This window comes from Seriola aureovittata, chromosome 21, assembly GCF_021018895.1.
Source record: "Seriola aureovittata isolate HTS-2021-v1 ecotype China chromosome 21, ASM2101889v1, whole genome shotgun sequence".
NCBI lineage: Eukaryota > Metazoa > Chordata > Actinopteri > Carangiformes > Carangidae > Seriola > Seriola aureovittata.
Genome location: NC_079384.1, coordinates 11,524,257 through 11,541,914, shown reverse-complemented (window position 1 = coordinate 11,541,914; position 17,658 = coordinate 11,524,257). Strand labels below are relative to the sequence as shown.

Below are 17,658 nucleotides of genomic sequence, written 5' to 3'. Positions count from 1 at the left end.
GCGTGTTGAACTCAAAACAGTAAATGAAAAGAGATTTTGTAGATTGCTGCTACACAATAAAACTGGCATTAAACATTTTCAAAATGCCTACAGCTCATTATCTTACAAAACAGATAGCATAGTATTATAAAATGTAAATTAAATGCACACATTCTATGTTTGTTTTTCCACATCTTGCATTCATTGAGCAAAGCAAAAGTTTACCAGGAAAAGTGAGAAAAGTATGTTTAGTAGTTTCCTTATTGTGGCAGGCATTCTCATTACTTAATCATGGCTCCCTCTTTTTGTGTTTGTGTTTTGCCATCTGTCATCTTGAGAAGCAAATGAACCAGCTGCCATGGAGTGTGATCTTGCCCAATCAGAAATGTGGTCCTTTTCAAAGCGCATCTGTGTGAAACCTTAAAAAATGCTGATGAAAAAAAGTGTCTCAAAGTTGTTAATAACATTTTGGCTGGAGAATGTTTTCACCTAGATGGCCCCGATTAGCATAAATGCATAAACTATGCCTCATTACAGAAAACTGAGCTCTAGTGCAGGGAGAGTAAAAATTGGATTCCTCCTGACATGCTCGGAGAAAATAAAAGACAATATGATGTAACAGGTTGTTCTAGGGCATCAAAAATGTTATTCTTAATCTCACTTCTTTGTAGAACAGATGAGTGTTGAATTGTTTTCCACAAAACACTTGAGACACTGCCCAACACTTCTGCTGGCCCGTAGTCAGTGGGAAGGGGGTGGTGGGGGGTGTAAGGGGAGGGGCCACCCTCTGATCCTTGTCTCCAACCCCCAGCGACAGCACAGCTGGGTCTAAAGGATCAGCCTAATTTTCAGGTCCCTCTAATGATCGCCACGAAGAGCAACCACTAATCCCTAAACTGAGAAAAATGATCTCCTGTAGCCCTGCCGTGCAGCTCCAGACCCCGAGAGTCCAGTTAGTACCCAAAGAGCAAGAGTGGGGGGTGACTGAGCGGAGCCAGGAGACCAGGCTGGTCCTGCCCCCAACCCCCCACCCCCCAATCCTCCGTGCCCTCCATAATGGGGGGTGTTGAGCTGTCCAAAAGTGATTAGCACGAGGGAGCCTCTGGCTGATTAAATAATGGGGAAATCCACAAACCAGTGTGTTATAACATTGTTTTTGTTGTTGGTGTATTTATAGAAATTTCAGCTGCTAGTAAAACAAAATATCATGTTTTTTCAATAGTTGTATCTCGACAGGATGAGTTAAATATTGTTTTATTTGTAGAATAACAAAAAAACATTCTTTCCAGTTTTGTCCTGTTAAAACTTTCAGTTCCTGATATTGGACAGCCACTCATAATGGCACGCCAATCCATGTTTTTTTTTTTGCAGTATTACAGCTGAATAATAAAGAAATATTCAACTGAAAATTTACCAAATTTTATAGACTACAGTATCACAACACTCAGCACCTGCAGGCCTGAAAGGAGGCTCAACAAAGTTTGTAGCTCGCCATTTTGTGAAGGACGATACTCACGCTATTAGCTTTTCCAAGCTCAGAAGCAGTGGAATTAGCAATTTATTGGTGAAGCTTTAATAATTAGGGTATAAGGATCAGTGGAGAAGTAGATTACGCATGAGTGATGGTTTGAGAAGTTTCTATGAGTGTTTAAATAGGTATTTTTGGCCTTGACTCTGGGTAATCATTAGAATCGATTGGAACTCCTCCATGAGGGAGCAAGAAACAAACTACATGTCTACATGTCTACTACATCGAGCTACATGTCCACAGAAACTTTTTGCAAACCCATCCTGCAGGATCATTTTCTTCTCCACCACTGATCCGATCGTCAGTATGATGTAAACTATCGCCACTTAGCAAATAAGTCACTAAATACACTACTTCCTGAAAAGAGAAACTATGAATTTTAACTATAGAGAACAAATGGATCAATGGTGGAGAAGTCGATTATGCTGTAGGAGTGGTTTGGGAAGTTTCCATCTTTCACGCCTATAGGCGCTGAGTTTTTGATACTCAAAAAGTTGATTTTCAGTGGAATACTCCTTTTAACATGACCATAATATTCCAACATTTGATACTAGTACATTGTTATGATTGTATTAAAACATCTGAGCTGCTTATTTGAGCTTAATAAAATATCCAAGCTGCAGCACTTAGTCCCATGCAGTCAGTCACTGTAAATAGAAAAAAATGTACAGAAAATCCTGAAGAAGCATACATATCCAAGTATCTTGTGGGAAAGACAAATGAGCAGTGCTCGGATGCATCAGTGAAAGTCTGGCTTCTCTGGGAAGGTGCACCCGACCCGTCTGATGATGACATTGGCGGCGTAGTGTCCGGCCCGGATACACTCCTCCAATGCATGCTCTTGGACCAACGCAGAGAGGAATCCTGGGTAGACAGAGGAGCAGAGGCCAACCTTTAAGCATCCATCACTTCCAAAATAGTTTGGGGAGCAGTTAGTACTAATACGAGTCAGTACTAATGGCTTCCGGAAAAAGGGACAACGCTGTTTCATCCACAACAGGACCCAGATGATGACTGTTTTATGTGGTGCCATGATGAGCTCGTACGGAGTAAAAACAGCAGGCTAAATGTCACACTCATATAATCTGTAGACATTACTGTGTTACATAGTTGACCAGAATCAAAGGTTAATTGGGAATATACATGGAAGTCAAGCTGTGTAGAGAAGAATTTTCATGCATTACCTCCCACGAAGGCGTCTCCTGCGCCGTTAGTGTCCACAATAGCGTTCTGGTCGATGTCCAAAACAGGGAACATGGTCACCTTCTCACCTGTGGTCAGGACACAGGAAAGCTGTTAACTACAGGTCAAAACTAGCATTTTAATTCATTTTTCTTACCCCCCTAGTGCCTCATTATTTCTTTGATTGTAACTATAACAAAATTCATATTTGATTTTGCACAGCAAGGCTTTGTTATAATTGGTAATTTGATTTTAGTTCTTTAGCATTCAATTTTTTTTTTTTAAACAAGTATCCTACAATAGAAGATTATGACTTGAGTAAGAGTTAAGTAACTCAAAGCTTTCAAGAGATTAAGATTTCAACCTTAATAGAACGAGAAACTTCACGTAGTATCATTATGATCACCAAAGCTGAATATTTGCTAGTCTCATGGCTCTATGGATAATCTATGGATTATCCCCACAACTACCGGATGGATTGCAACAAATCAATCCGTTTTGTGTTTTTCTAGTAAATGTTAGCACACTAACACACTAAGCTATTATGGTGAACACCCACTTGCTTAGCATTAGCATGTAAGTGTTGTCACTGCGAGTGTGTTAGCATGCTGGAGTTAGCCTTTAGCTCCAAGTTGCTATGTTTAAATTCGAGACTAAGTGCAGCCACAAAGAGCCGCTAGCATAGCTGGACACCTGAAGTCTTGTTCATTTTTTTTATTATTTCAAAAAGAGCGCAAAGTGGAATCTTTAAATTGCTTGTTTGTATATTCAGAAATGTTGTCCTGCACTGACTCTGAGTAAATGCTCCAAATGCAACAGATAATCAAATACAAAAAATATCAACATCCCTAAAGCTTTAGGTGAACGCTCTGATAAATTAAAAACAATGCAGGAGCAGTTACTGTGAGTCGTTCCAGTTCAAAACGGAATCCATTAAATGAGGACAAAAATCTACCAGATGACAAAGTCTAGAGGTGTAGAGTGACATTAAATCAGCAACTTATGTCAGAACAATCTAAACCACTCACACAATCTTCAAACAATCCAAGGCTCTGGTGCCGACGTGAACCTTCAAAAAGGTGCAGTAGACAAAAGACTGACATGTGGATAAAAGGAACATGAGGAGGCTGACAGACCTCTTATTGACAAAAAAAGGTTGGGAGTTTAAGGAGAACATGAGAAAAAAAAAATCTACAAAAAAGTTGTTTAATGAGGCTCCCTGCTAATCTAACAAAGGCTCACAGAATATCTGAGCTGCAGATGAGACACCCCATCTTATCAATCTTTGATTACATTTCTATCCTTGTCCTACAGGGCAAAAAGATACACAACCAGCAGCGGAGCATATGCTCAACACCTAATGTCAAAGAAAATTGTGAGCAAAACTCAAGTTGTGGTTGAAAATGACATCTTATAGAGCAGTATGTGAACGCATTACGGGTCAGGTGCTGAAGATGTATCAGATAAAGAGTTAGATTGTATTTTCATAATGACACATTTTCTCTTTAAAGGAAAGCAGCTGATTGTCACTTTGATAATAAATTACAATACGACAAGAATCCTTTTAGGATCAGCTAATTAGTAGCATAACGACTTTGCTTAATTAATGCCACAGATGAAGCCTGAGAATCCTCCTCCCTCTTGAAATGATTAACCGCACATGAAAAATGTGCCAATAATAAATTCCAGTTTGTCAGTTACTCCACAGTTAAGGAACTCAAGTCGTTAGATGTGGTCGTGCTCATGCGATGCACTTTGCGGCTATAAAACGGCATGCTTTAAAATCTGAAGCTGCTGCACTTGTTCAGCACAGATTCTTCTGCTGTTTATTAGAGCCAAGAAATCCAATAGAAACAACTGTGTGTAAATATGTTTGCAGTAGTTAAAATAAAATGCTCGCTCTCTCCAGTGGGGGCGGCACAGGGAAGAATCAGGTCTTTTAAGTAAGACAGTTTGCCACCAGGTAACCTCTCACCTGAGGTAACGCTCATCTTTGCGATCGCACATGCATACAGAGGTGTCAGGTAGCAATTAACAGCTCTGTTTTTGGATTCTTATTAAAATCCTTTAAAAAATAATTTCACTGAGAATTGGGAAACTCTTTAATTGTACTTTGGTGTATACTGAAACGTTTGCGTTGATGGTGTTGTTTGTTGTGTGTTTAACTCAAAAGTCGAAATCTGTTTCACACAAAAAAACCCAATTCAACCTAACTTTTCAATTCTGGAAATTTCAGGATAAAATAAACAAATTGAGAACCACCCAAAAATGCATCCATGATGTCCACAAAAGTCCTTTTATAGGCTGAGACAAGTTTGCTTACAGTATCAGGGTTAGCATGGTAGGTCCTCTTTGGTCCATTCTGAAATATCTCAGATTGCTATTTACAGACATTCATGGTTCCCAGAGGATGAACTGTAATAACTCTGACTGAGCGCCATCATCAGGTCAAAATCAGTGTCGTCTTTAGTGATAAGTGGCAAATATTAGCATGCTAATATGCTAGTGAGTGAATGTGGTTAACATTATAAACATCAACACTGAAATTAGCATTTAGCTTAAAGAAACATTGTACAGAAGTACAGCTTCACAGAGGCTGACAGTCTTGTTTTAATAAAGTCAAGTCAATTTCATGTAACCCAAACTTAAGCATTGCAATTTTGCTACAATCTATACAACATACTCAATCCAAAATAATAACTTAAAAATAGGTACAAATTTTACTGCCTTTTTTGTTTAGAACTGCTGCAAATTCATTAATTTTGGCCACAAATCATAACCACAAATAAACTCTCAGATCCTGGAGGGAGTGCTCAGCAGGTACATGTGTCTGGACTTGTACTTTGATATTTTAGTCTTTTTTTTTTTTTTTTTTTTTTTTTAAATATGACAACAGAGAGATGTTTTTCAAAACCCTTTAAACTGTTTGTAAATCATGTAGATGTGAACATGTGAATTTGAATTTCAGCACCTAAAAGACATCCTATTCACATTCCTGACTGATTAGTCCACTGTGGGCTGCATGATGCTGGTTAATGGCACTTACATAAACATGGTACAACAGACATCCCATACTCCTCTTGCTTCTATTATCACATTCAGAGTTTGTTCTCTGCTGCTGGGGGAAAGTTCACATAATCTCACTGATGCGAATTACTAAGTTTGACTGACATGTTAACTCAAGTTACAGGCCAACAATCCCCCAGCCATCTGTAACAAAGATCTCATTGGCAAAAATCTGTCATGGAAATGGCAATGAAAAAAAAAAGAAGAAAAAAAACACTCCTGCCAAAATACTCTGACTCTGTTGTTACTGGCTTGTCGAACGTCTGAAAACATCACTTTGCTGAACTGATTTCACATTTAACTGTAATGACATCCACAACATTATTTTCAATGAATAAAACTCGGCTGTACTTTTTTTTTTTTTTTTTAAATCATTAATATATTCTTCATCCTAGAATTTGGTTTAATAAAAATGAGCGAAGCAGCAGATTGGTAGTGAATACGTGGGAGTGCAGTATGGCTATGCTTTGACAGGTAACCTGCAACAGGGGACAAAAAAAAAAAAAAAAAATGGAGAAGAAACTCGAAGGAATTCAAATACTTCCTTGCAGTAAAGCTATAATTGTGTGCTTTTGTTAATTCGCTTTTCATAATTCCCTCATTACAACTCTTGAACGGTGGTGATTAAACTTGAGAAATTCTTTCAACAGGCGTCTCTTTGAAATGAGTATCAATTAAGTCCTTTATTATTGACTATTCTTTTGAACAATGCCAATTCACAGCACAACACTGACTGTACAAAAAGAGACTGTACATGCAAATAAGATGACCTAGCCTTTATTGGAAAATGAGCATATGGAGCATTGTTTTGACACGCTTCACTTGGTGGCGTTCCAGCGCTCAATACTGTTGCTTTGACAGATAACAGGTGGATCAAATAGTTGGCAGGTCATTAAAATTAACTTTGATTCAAGTCTCACTTTATCATCTACACAAGTAAAACAATTAATACATAATTTCTAAACCCTGAGCTGCCAAGTGGCTCAATTACACATGACTATTTTGCTAAAAGGCATGAGCGAAAGGACTCAACAGAGTTTAAGTACAACATCTTTGTGTGAGAAACTTGCCCGAGAATACTTCTTCTGGAACGTTTCCTGCTGCGTTTCAGCCAAACTCCGAGCCTCGGAGAGGAAAACGTTACCGCTTTCTTGGCAAACGCGACAGGTTAGGAGCAAGTTGACATTCAATCTGTTTCCCTATCATAACCAGCATCTTTGTTCACAATTGAGTTAGAAAAAAAATACATATGCCTGTAATTACTGTAACCACAGGCAAAAGATCATCGCCAACCAATATCCTTTCAGAGAGACATGAAAGAAAACACTTCAGCGAGAGATGCCAAGGGAAAAGGAGGAGGTCTCTCTCATAGCACAGGCTGTTAATTGACTTGTCTATTATGAGGTGCAGAATATAAACATCCCGCTTTTTAAAGAGACTATTTAAATTTCTTCAAGTACATCTTAAAATAATTCTTCAATGTTTAATCCAACTCTGGTGAATGACAAATTACCATATCTTTTAGAAAAAAAACAAAACAGAAAAGAGTCTTTTGTCTTGTATCCAGTATTCACTTCTTTCTCTACCTCATTTGATTAACATGTATAGATCAGGGCTTTTTTTTTTTTTTTTTCAAACTTGAAATCTGCCTGCCTTGCCCCCTTGAGAGCTCTAAAACTCGCCGAGAAGCCGAGTCAGGCTTTATCAAGTCCTTATCAGCGATTAGAGTGGCAACCCCTGCTGAATGATCGTTTATTAGATCTCCTCACCGTTAAGGTTCAGGGCACAATGATCTTAATTACTGCTTTAATGGGTGTATAAGCAAAAGCCCAGTGTAGTTCAGCAGTGTCAGTGGCAGCTAAATAAAGGGCCATTTCCCGTGCTCCCAGCTCTTAAAAGCCACGTTTGAAGCGGTGGTGTGATGAAAGGCTCCAAATGAAGGGTAGGGAGAAAAAAAAAAAAAAGAACAATAACAAATTGACATCTCTTTTTGGAGAATTATACCACGGGGGAAGGCATTCTCCCATCCTTAATCACTATAAAATGGTTTAACATGACATGCAGAGGCTGGCAAATGATCAAATCCTGACAGGAGGACAAATTGCAAACAAAATGAGAGATCAAGTTTATTAGAGCGCCGCCTCTGGGAAATGAAAATCTTTAATTCTCTTTTTACATTGACATTTATTTGGCTGGCATGAACCGTGATGTTCACACACATACACACACACAAACACACCAATTCTGCTGCACCTACTACTGTAACTGCTCCACTGTAATGATAGCACAGTCAATGACATTTATCATGTTTGCCTTTGTAGATGACATCTGAAACGCATTGTCTTTCATCCCGCCTGCATTCATCATGTATTTTATATAAAGTTCACCGAGGCGCACGGCTCTGTCTTCATGCTGGAGCAATGAGAGAAGCAGGGAGGAATTATCCATCACCTCCAGCACAATGGATGGATTTCTGTTCTTTTTAACTGTTGGGCTTCTGCTTAAAGACTTCTTTTCAAATTCTCATGAAAGGAAACTCACTTCCAGGAATTCCACTTTCATAATGAAAATTCAAATGAGCTTGTTCAGCTAAAATAAATGCTACTTATCATTTACCGACTTTCACATGAATCGTATTGCGATGATATAATCACATCACCCTGCTCTTTTACAAAATTCTGTGGCTTGAATTAATGATTCCAAGCAAGTCAGCCTCAGTTGTACAAGCCTGAAGCATTTTGTCTGATGTAATGCATGAAGAGCAGCACACACAAGTAGCAATATAATGTGCATCTGAACACCCGTGCCTGTTGTCGCCTATTGCAAGCCTATGCACAGGCGACATCCATAGACTGTAAATAAAAATGGATGTAGTCTCCATGACGTCACCCATAGATTTCTTAAGAGCGGTTTAGAAGCTCAGAGTGGGCTGCTCCGCCGTTGCCATCTTGGCAGTGCCTGACTCGCTGCTAATCCAAAAATGGTCAAAGAGGTGGGGTAAGGTGCATGCTGGTCTGTAGCAGCTTGCTCTCATGTAATGCATAACTTTAATACAATTTTAACAGGAGACTCACTGTATATAAAAAAAATGTTTTTTTTTTTACCAGGCTGCAAACATATTTATTTCTGCTGTAAAGTTGGGCATTTTTACATGGGAGTCTATGGGGATTGACTCGCTTTTGGAGACAGCCTCAAGTGGTCATTCGAGGAACTGCAGTTTTTGGCACTTCTGTAACGGCTTCATTTTCCTTCCCGGAGGTTATGACTTAGCGACTTTATTTCTTGCAGAGACGCGCCAGAAAATGCAATTTCATTGAAATTTGTTGTTCAGATTAACATATCCCAACTTCTATATCACAACTACTTGTGTGTGTCCAGTGAGGGCTATGGCTATAAAAACACAAGGCCTGTATGTGTTGCCCTTAAGAGTAGAATACAGTTCGCTGAATGTAATTTTGCATATTTATTTGGCATGGTGTGACATCGTTAAAATAACTGTAGTGTTATAGTGTTATTTTAATTTTATATTGATTTCAACCATATCAAGCAGCTTTACAACTCATTACAAAGAAGATACCATAGGGGCATTATATAGTTAAACAACATATCAACACATTATCATAATATATCGTAAGTAGATATGATTAACTGATAATAATTTAGAGTCATGATTTTGCCACCTAATGCATTTAATTCCAACATTCACTCTCCTTTAAACCTATTGTTAGTGTCTACCAACTCCTGAGGGAAATATCTATCTCTTAAATTCTCCACTATGTCTGCTTTCTCTGCTATTTACTGCTGGACAGGTAGCTTACAGTGAGTCTATCAGAGCTTTATTGCTGAATTATTGCCTACTGTGGTTGTACATGGTGCTGATGTAAAGTTGCGGGCCGTAAAACCAAAACAACGTGCAAAGAGACGTTAAAAACCTCTGTAGAGCAGAGGATAACTGCTGAGTCGTGTAATAATTCTGAGTTCATCACTCCCTTTTCAAATTATGCCTTGTTGTTTCACCCATTGTTTATAGAAAAATATTGAATACTCCCACTTTAACCTTCATTATACCAAGATAGTCTCTTGAGAGTTCTGGCCAAAATGACAGCACAGATCGCAGATAAAAAAAAAATCATCACAAAAGGAAATGCAGAAAGGACACCATTAATTATTGATCGTGTAATAATGCTATCAATGTCACACTGTACAAAGCCTCAGCTCGTAAATACTCCTGCTACCAGTATGAAATTGAGGACACTGGACACATGTGAAGACAGTGCCCTGTAGTGCTAACAGTCATTCTGTAGCTGTGCTTCTGCAGTCCCCAGTGATGAGTGATATGTTGGAGTCTTTACCTGAGGCCATCTCTCCCCGTGCACGACTAGTCTGAACTGCAAGGGCAATGAGGAGAGACACCCTGTGGCTCCAAACAAAGGCAAAGGCTCCCAGCAGTAATCGGAAACCATCATCTCTCCCCACACCGCTTAAACCTGCAACCACTGCTCAGTTACGATGACACTGCCTTTTAATGTCCCACTAACAAATATGCCCTGTATCAAAAGAAATTGGACTGATTTGAAGACCAATGTTGTCAACCTCTCCCCAAGGTCACTCTGGTAGCATTTTACATGACAAAAAAGCCAGGATGTAAGAGTTGAAGCATTAAAAATTGCTGAGGACTGGCCTGGAGTCTGTCCAAGACAAAGTTAGAAGTACTTCACAAATCAATGCCTGCTCTCTGCATCCCCCACACTTCTTTTATGCTCTGAAATGACAGAATGTAGTGCAAGCATTCTTTTTTTTTTTTAACATCTGGTGTCAATATTGGAGGTTAACTTCAAAGAAATTACTGATAGCATTCGGCTCTCTTCAGTCAGCGATCGAGCATCTATTTAAAGCTGTGTTCTGCAGTCTTGAGATATGAGGTTTAAATGAAGGGTAAAGATGTCCAAAAGGGGCCAAAGTTGGGATGGCCTCGAGTGGTACTTAAGTGAAAGTATGTGCAGATAAGCCAACAAAAACGGAAAAACAAAAATGGCCTACCAACAGTTGCAACAGTGTCGTCCTTGCCCTGAGTGAAGACCACCACTCGCTGCCTCTTTGTGTTCTCCTTCGGGAGGTTTTGGGTCTTCTTTGCAATCTCTGCGATGTCATCTGTCTGTAAAAAAAAAAAAAAAAAAACACCAGACCACTGGGTGAGTATGTTACGTTGAATGAATGTGTTGCAGCAAGCCAGGTGTGAGGAGTTTAATCAACGATCACCCTTGTGAATGAGAGAGGTCAGATTTTTCCCATCCTGGCCGACGGATCAAGTGATAATGGAACCAGATGGGCGATGAAACCGTTTTAAGAAAAGATCAATAGAAGCGCTCAATGACGCTTCCATGCAGTTACAGGCGAGCTGCAAAGTATTAGAATGTCATATTACCTAAGTGAGATGAAAATAAGCGTGTGAAGATATGCTGTTGTCAGATAAAGCTACTTCTGCGAGCTGAGGGGATATGTGGTGCGTGTACTGTATCATTCTCTTCCTGAAACAGGCCATTTCTCCTCAGCATCTGCACAGAATGGATATTCTCGCCTGGAGACGACAGAACTCTCCAGAGTGCTTGCCTTTGATCATGAGAGGGATAAAAAAACCCACACCTGTCAGTGCTACTTTATTATTAACTCATCATGATGTACTATGAGCAGGTGCAATGTCTTTATCGCCATCTCGCAGTGGGGTGGACTCTGCTTTTCTGTAATACAGCACACTGAGGAGCTAGCATTAAGGGTCGTGGACGCCTCTAGCATCTGTATCAAAGCTAACACTCCAGCACCTTCAGGGTGAGCAAATACTGTGGTTATGGGAGTAATCAGACAGATAGGCTTCCAGCCCAATACCACCAGCCACACTGGCTCACTCAAACCAATGAGCTTTTACACCTCTAAATGCTTCCCAAACGTCCTTTAATCAGCCCTGAGAGGTCCGGGGAGACCCTGGGCCGAGGAAAAATGGGTGTAACACTCTAAGTAAGTGCTAATGGTGAGGTTAATACAGAGGCTGTTAGCAAGTGACAGCGAAAAAAAAAAAAAAAAAAAAGGCAATTTGTCACTGTGACTGGATGTAACCACAAGCACTCCTCCAGACACTGAATGCAGAACCGCACAAGGCTTCGGCACATTGTCACCCTTTGGTTTTATGTTCCCTGACATAAAAAAGGCGCTCTACTCTACTAAGGTTCTAAGGGTCCAGAGGTGGCAGGGTAAGCATCATGGCTCTTGAGCAGGGCACAGCTACACACACACAAGCACACACATAGACAACTTCCTCTTTTATGCCTGGCAGAAATACTCACCTGGCGACTTCCTATGGCAAAATAATGCAGAAACATAATGTACAGCGTGAGCAAAAAAAACAAATGAATTGACAAATGATATGGTCAATTTGGTTTACTGCTGACAAATGGCAATATTTACGATTGTGAGGCAATTGATCAGACATAAATCAACAAACCGTGAAATATGAAAGCTTTACAAGGGTGTTAAATTGTGCTTCTGTGTTGAAGCCAGTGAGAAACCGATTGTCTGCACTGCAGGCTGCTTGAGAAACACTGCCAGGGAAAGATTCAATTAGAGCTGTGATGCAGATAGTTCTTTGAGCATTTAAAGGAAACAGATCACAATCAGGCGAGTGTGTTCAGATCTGCTGATTGCTGTTTTGGAGAGGACAAGCATTTTATCTTGTATTTAGACTGAAGAAGTGCTGCTGTCACTTTTGTTAGTCATCCATAATGTGATGATAACAGTGTTTTATAATACATCCAAAGTGCATCATGTGGTGTTTTTGGAATCACAAATTGCCAAGTGGGCTGCATCTACAACAATATCCAATCACAGTGCCCCTCAAAAGGGCCACACACTACTGTGCATTAGTTTCTGACAGCAGTTATTTCTTTTTGGTGTTTTGTTCTTTTTGGTCTTTTCTGAGCTACAGCTGGATGATAATTCTCAGCTTTTTTTTATTGGCTTATAATAGAATCATACTACTGATTGATTAAACTATAATTCTGCAAAACTTTGAGTGACTGATTGTGGACGATGTTGTCAAAAAGAGTCACTGCAGTTTGTACAAATGTGGAATTGTGTTTAATGCTTAAACAAATGGAATTTTACATGAACTTGATCTGACAGAACATCCTTCCCGAAAGATCTGCTTGCTGGAAATTTTCGGGCGCTTTCAGCCATGTCTCGTATGTAGTTTGCTCAGTTGCCATGGAGATGGTTCAATTACATTGACATAATTCCATTTGTGTGATAACAGGTTGTTGGATGTGACGCAAGACACAGTCTTTTAACCCTCTCCGTGACAACTGAGCAAAGTCCTTCCGCTGATGAAAGCCATGGTATTTGACTGAAAGCACTGAAAAGTGGATCTTGTATTGAGAACCTTTTGTCAAACTATTATTCCCAAGATCAGTAATGAAACTTGAATCTCATGATTTTTGATTATTGTATGTGATTATATACACATTTATTTATATCAGGAAAAATATCGCCAGAACTATTGTGTTCTCATATTACAGTACATTACAAGTGCATTGTGTATGTTTGAATAACAAACGTCCTTTAATTCTATTTTCTGTTTTAAACTAGAGGCTACTCTATAGTGTATATATTCGTATTTTGAAGACTTGTCAGTGTAAGATATGTGTGCCCGCTTGTGCGATGCCAGGAAAATTGTCATCATAAAGTGACAAGAGGGAAAAAAAAAAACAACTGTGAAGAAAACCTCTTTGAACTGCATCCATCTAGAAATGCAGAAAGTACAGTACACACCACTGATGTTATCTGAGAAAACACATTCATCCAATACAATTTTGCAGAGTGTTCTGGCAAATCAGGTTGACATGGAAAATGTCAAAGAATTGTAACTACTAGGAGAGTCTACACTTTGCCCTTTGTGTTTTTTTTTTTTTCATGTGAGCCCCCCCGTTTTTTTCCTGCCTTCATCCCTACTCCTCTCTTAAACCTGTCACTGCCATCAGGATTGCATTTCTATTCCAGTCACGTTGATCACACCGTTAGTGATTCTGGATGACAATTATTCACACAGAGCAGAGCCATATTCAAGGCAGCTCTACCTTTGAAAGAGAGAAGGCACTTAAAATACCTGAGCCCATTTTGAAAAACTCACGCACAATTTGTGTTTTTGATTTCACATTTAAATAGCACTGTGAGGAATATTCAAAAAAACAAGTAAAAAAAATAGAGTAAGGGAGCATTCATTTTACACTTAAGAGGCAGCCCCACTTACACATAGTGTACATTCTATGGGGTAACAAGCACTGTAATTTTCATTTCTATAATGTAAAACCACAGGTGGCTGTAATTTGGTTATTTAAAGACTACAGTGTGTTTTAGTGTGGTGTAATGCTATAGCAGTGAAGAGAAGACATACAGTATCATCCCTGAGTGCAATGAAGATAATGAGGAGGCTTTTTAACCAGGCAACCTGATGAGCCCCGAGCCTGCAGAGAAAGGCTTGAAACCATGCCCAACTTCTCAGCTTCCCAAGAGGCTTTTCAAAATTCAATAAATAACATCTGTAGGCGATGTTGGGTGCAGACCTAGCAGAGTGCGTCATAACAGAGAGCTGGCTGAACAAAGAAACCATGACGACTGCCAGGTTTCCATAGCAACTGCTGCAAGGCCTGGAGAGTATAATAGCACATCAATCACTGTCCAAAAAGAACTTCATTATCAGCAAAAATAAACCTTTAGGATCTGTTTAGTGTGCAATTGCTGGTCAACTCACCTCAAAGCCCAGCTCTTTGGCAAATGTGGCCGCCTCCTAGAAAAGATAAAAAAAAAAAACACACACACACATACACACAAATGAGCGGTTAATTACAGAGTCAGAAACAGAGCAGAATGTCACACTCCAGACATGGAAGTAAAGCCATCTCGCTTCACTCTGCTCCTCACATGTGTGGCCGTGTCACTTGAGAATAAGTAACCTGAGTTAGTGTTGCTCCGCCAACTCCTGATTTAATAGGCATGCAGCCCACCCATTTAATCTATTGCCCCACTTCATCTCATCTTACCATAGCAGCATGAGATAACACCATGTCAGCCTCCAGCCATGAAACCACCACTGAAACCATGAATGTGTGCTGGTATTTGGGAATCCCCAACACTACAGGCATTCAGCATCTACTATATGTTGCTTCAGCTTCCTAACAGGTGCAATATAAAGGCCCGTACCAATGTTTATGCAATGTTTATCTGCAATTTAACTGCATTACTATACAACAACGATTTAACAAAAAATCATGCAGATTGGATGTTCACTGTTATGAATTAGACAACTCAATCAAGTTTTAGGAGTCTGTCATGTAATTTTCATACTGTAATGAAATAAATGGGAACCAATGGGTGCCCGGAAGAGTGAAAATCTAAAACTGTACATAATGCATTTGAAAATGACCAGACAAAAAGTATATATTATTTGTAGTTGAGGAGCTTTGGTACAAGTTTCAATAGTCAGATAAAAGATGTTCATCTAATTTAGAAATTAATGGGAACCAATGGCTGAATGGGAAAACACATCCAAAATTTATCAATTATATGGCATGCATTTGAAATTTTTCAGCAAAAATGTAACTTATACATGATCTGCAGAACCAAAATATGTCCCGACTTGGGAATTTGGGACAAGTTCCAAGACTCTGCTAATTGATTTTCACATCACACAGAAATGAGTAGAAACAGATGGAAAACAGTGGGTGTCTGCAATGGTGTCTGTATCCAAAATTATAAAATTATACCATATCAGAGCTTTTGAGACAAGTTTCAGGGTCTGTTAATTGATTTCTCATATAATACAGAAATGAATGGAAACCAATGGAAGCTCGGAATAGTCGGGAAAATACATCCAAAAATCTAAAACTCACCAGCATAGTTTACAATGTGGTTATCTGTGATGTACAGTATCTGATTAGCAGTAAATAGGCCAAAACCACTGGTATGATCCTTTAACTGACGACAGAAGCTGTTGCTTGTCAGGTCAAAAGGATGCCACAAATCATGACAGACAACCTCATGCACTAAATTCACTTTTGACCCCAGACGGGGCAATAAGTTGATGCTATGATTTTAAATAATCCAATTATCTGCAGAGGGGGTGCTGGTGTTTGCGTGACCTTGGGGAGAGGTTGACAACCTGGTCCTGAAACAGATAGAGAGGAGATGACATGGAACAATAAGGTTACTGGTCCCTGGAGGAAAAAGCCTCATGGCTTTCTGTATTGGATCAACATCACAGCGCCAGCAATATGTCAATTCATCACCCCCCTTCTCCTTCAACACACACAGAGGCTGAGAGGCTAGTCAATTAGCCACTGAAGTCAAGGAGCAGTTTTATAATGAGCAAAGGTGCGTAGTCTTTTCTTTCCCTCCTCCCTTCGCCTCTTCAATCTATCGAGGGCTTAGGTCTCACATTTGTTTTCATTTATTTACAACCACATATTGACTTCTCTCCTCAGGAATGCTCCGTCACAGACGAGCATGAAGCATCTCGCAGGGACACGAGCAGCTTAGAAAATGTCTTGTCAAAACAGTGATATTTCATCTCATAACATTTTAAAAGAGACACATGAATGAAGGCTGGAATAACGATGGTGCTGTCGAGCTGCACATGCCTCTATCTCACCTTCCGTCTCTCTCTAGTTAGCAGCTATAATATTTGTGAGAAAAGCTTTTCGAGAGAGAGAGTGGGTGGTAGAAGAAAAGATAATTGAAGCAATGTCTATGAGCCACATGTGTACAGAGTAATCCCTTTTAGGAATTTATTAATTTCTATGAGCTGTTATGGATGCCAACATCAAAAATATTTGGTAGTATAAGCTCAGCTAAACCTAATGTATTTGTATGATAAATACTGTAAGGTGGTAAATATGCAATTACTGAGACTACACAAGCAGGCCAATAAAACTGAAATGATAGGCAATAAAAGTCACTGTTCCTTAAAGGGCTCATAGCATTACTATTCCAAAATCTTATGTTTCAGGCCGTGTATGTTTCATATTTGACGTGTGCTGTTTTGGTATGTTGTGGTCGACAGTTTTCAAATGATGGTCCATGTGCCTCTACAGCTGTCGCAACAATGACAAGTGCTTCGAGTGACATCTGGGCAAAATCCTCTCATGCTCAAAAAAAAACAAAAAAACATCTCGTTTGTTCGGAGATTGCTGTGATTGCATGCTTGCCTTTGATGATTCCGAAGGAGAGAGGACTGTTGCAGATTTTGGGGGCCAGTAAATTCTCCTCCTTCTCCTCCTCGGGCAAACAAGGTAAAAGATAACAAGGCGGGCTGAGTGCATGAGCCCTCTGCAGCCATAGTTAGTATAAAGCTATCAGAATGTGTGAGATGTTACTGCTGTCAGAGGCTTAAACAGTCAAAGGGATATTTTTAGAGAGCTTAAGCTAATAATCCAGAGCCCAGTCGGGGGGGGGGGTGTCTACAATTTCTTGCCAAGCAAAATGAAAGAGGAAATACACACTTCACGCAAAGGGCAGTTTTCAAAGCTTCACACTTTGTTTTCCTTGACACTATAAGTGACAGGAGCCTAGCAGGCCTCGTTTAGAGACAGTCTGTACAGCACAGTGCGCTGTTATCATGTGTGAACTTATCCATGTCGTATGGATTTTGTTTTCTTCTCTTTAATGAGCCTACATTGCTGAATCTGCATTCAGTATTTATCTAATACTTTGTGAAGAGGAGCAGAGTAGGCATTCAGGGGTCAGGAAGTAAAGACCTTATTCATTTTCTCATAGATAATGTAAGTTGACTTGTGGTTGGGGCACTTCTCATCCAGTTGAATCAACAGTGCAAACTAAGAGAAACCGTGTTAAAATTCTAG

At 39.6% G+C, this 17,658-nt stretch overlaps 1 protein-coding gene across 2 annotated transcripts in view; it reads right to left on the bottom strand.

Moving 5' to 3' along the window:
* Nucleotides 1–1,216: 1,216 nt before the first annotated feature.
* The window catches only part of adkb (adenosine kinase b), a 102,688-nt gene continuing 86,246 nt past the window's right edge, over nucleotides 1,217–17,658 (bottom strand). For both annotated transcript variants that reach the window (XM_056366396.1, XM_056366397.1), the window contains exons 8-11: nucleotides 14,553–14,588; nucleotides 10,796–10,910; nucleotides 2,692–2,778; nucleotides 1,217–2,371 (exon numbers count right to left, since the gene is read on the bottom strand). In XM_056366396.1, coding sequence (XP_056222371.1) covers nucleotides 2,247–2,371; nucleotides 2,692–2,778; nucleotides 10,796–10,910; nucleotides 14,553–14,588 — 363 coding nt within the window. In that variant the 3' untranslated portion in view covers nucleotides 1,217–2,246. The remainder of the gene's footprint in view (nucleotides 2,372–2,691; nucleotides 2,779–10,795; nucleotides 10,911–14,552; nucleotides 14,589–17,658) is intronic.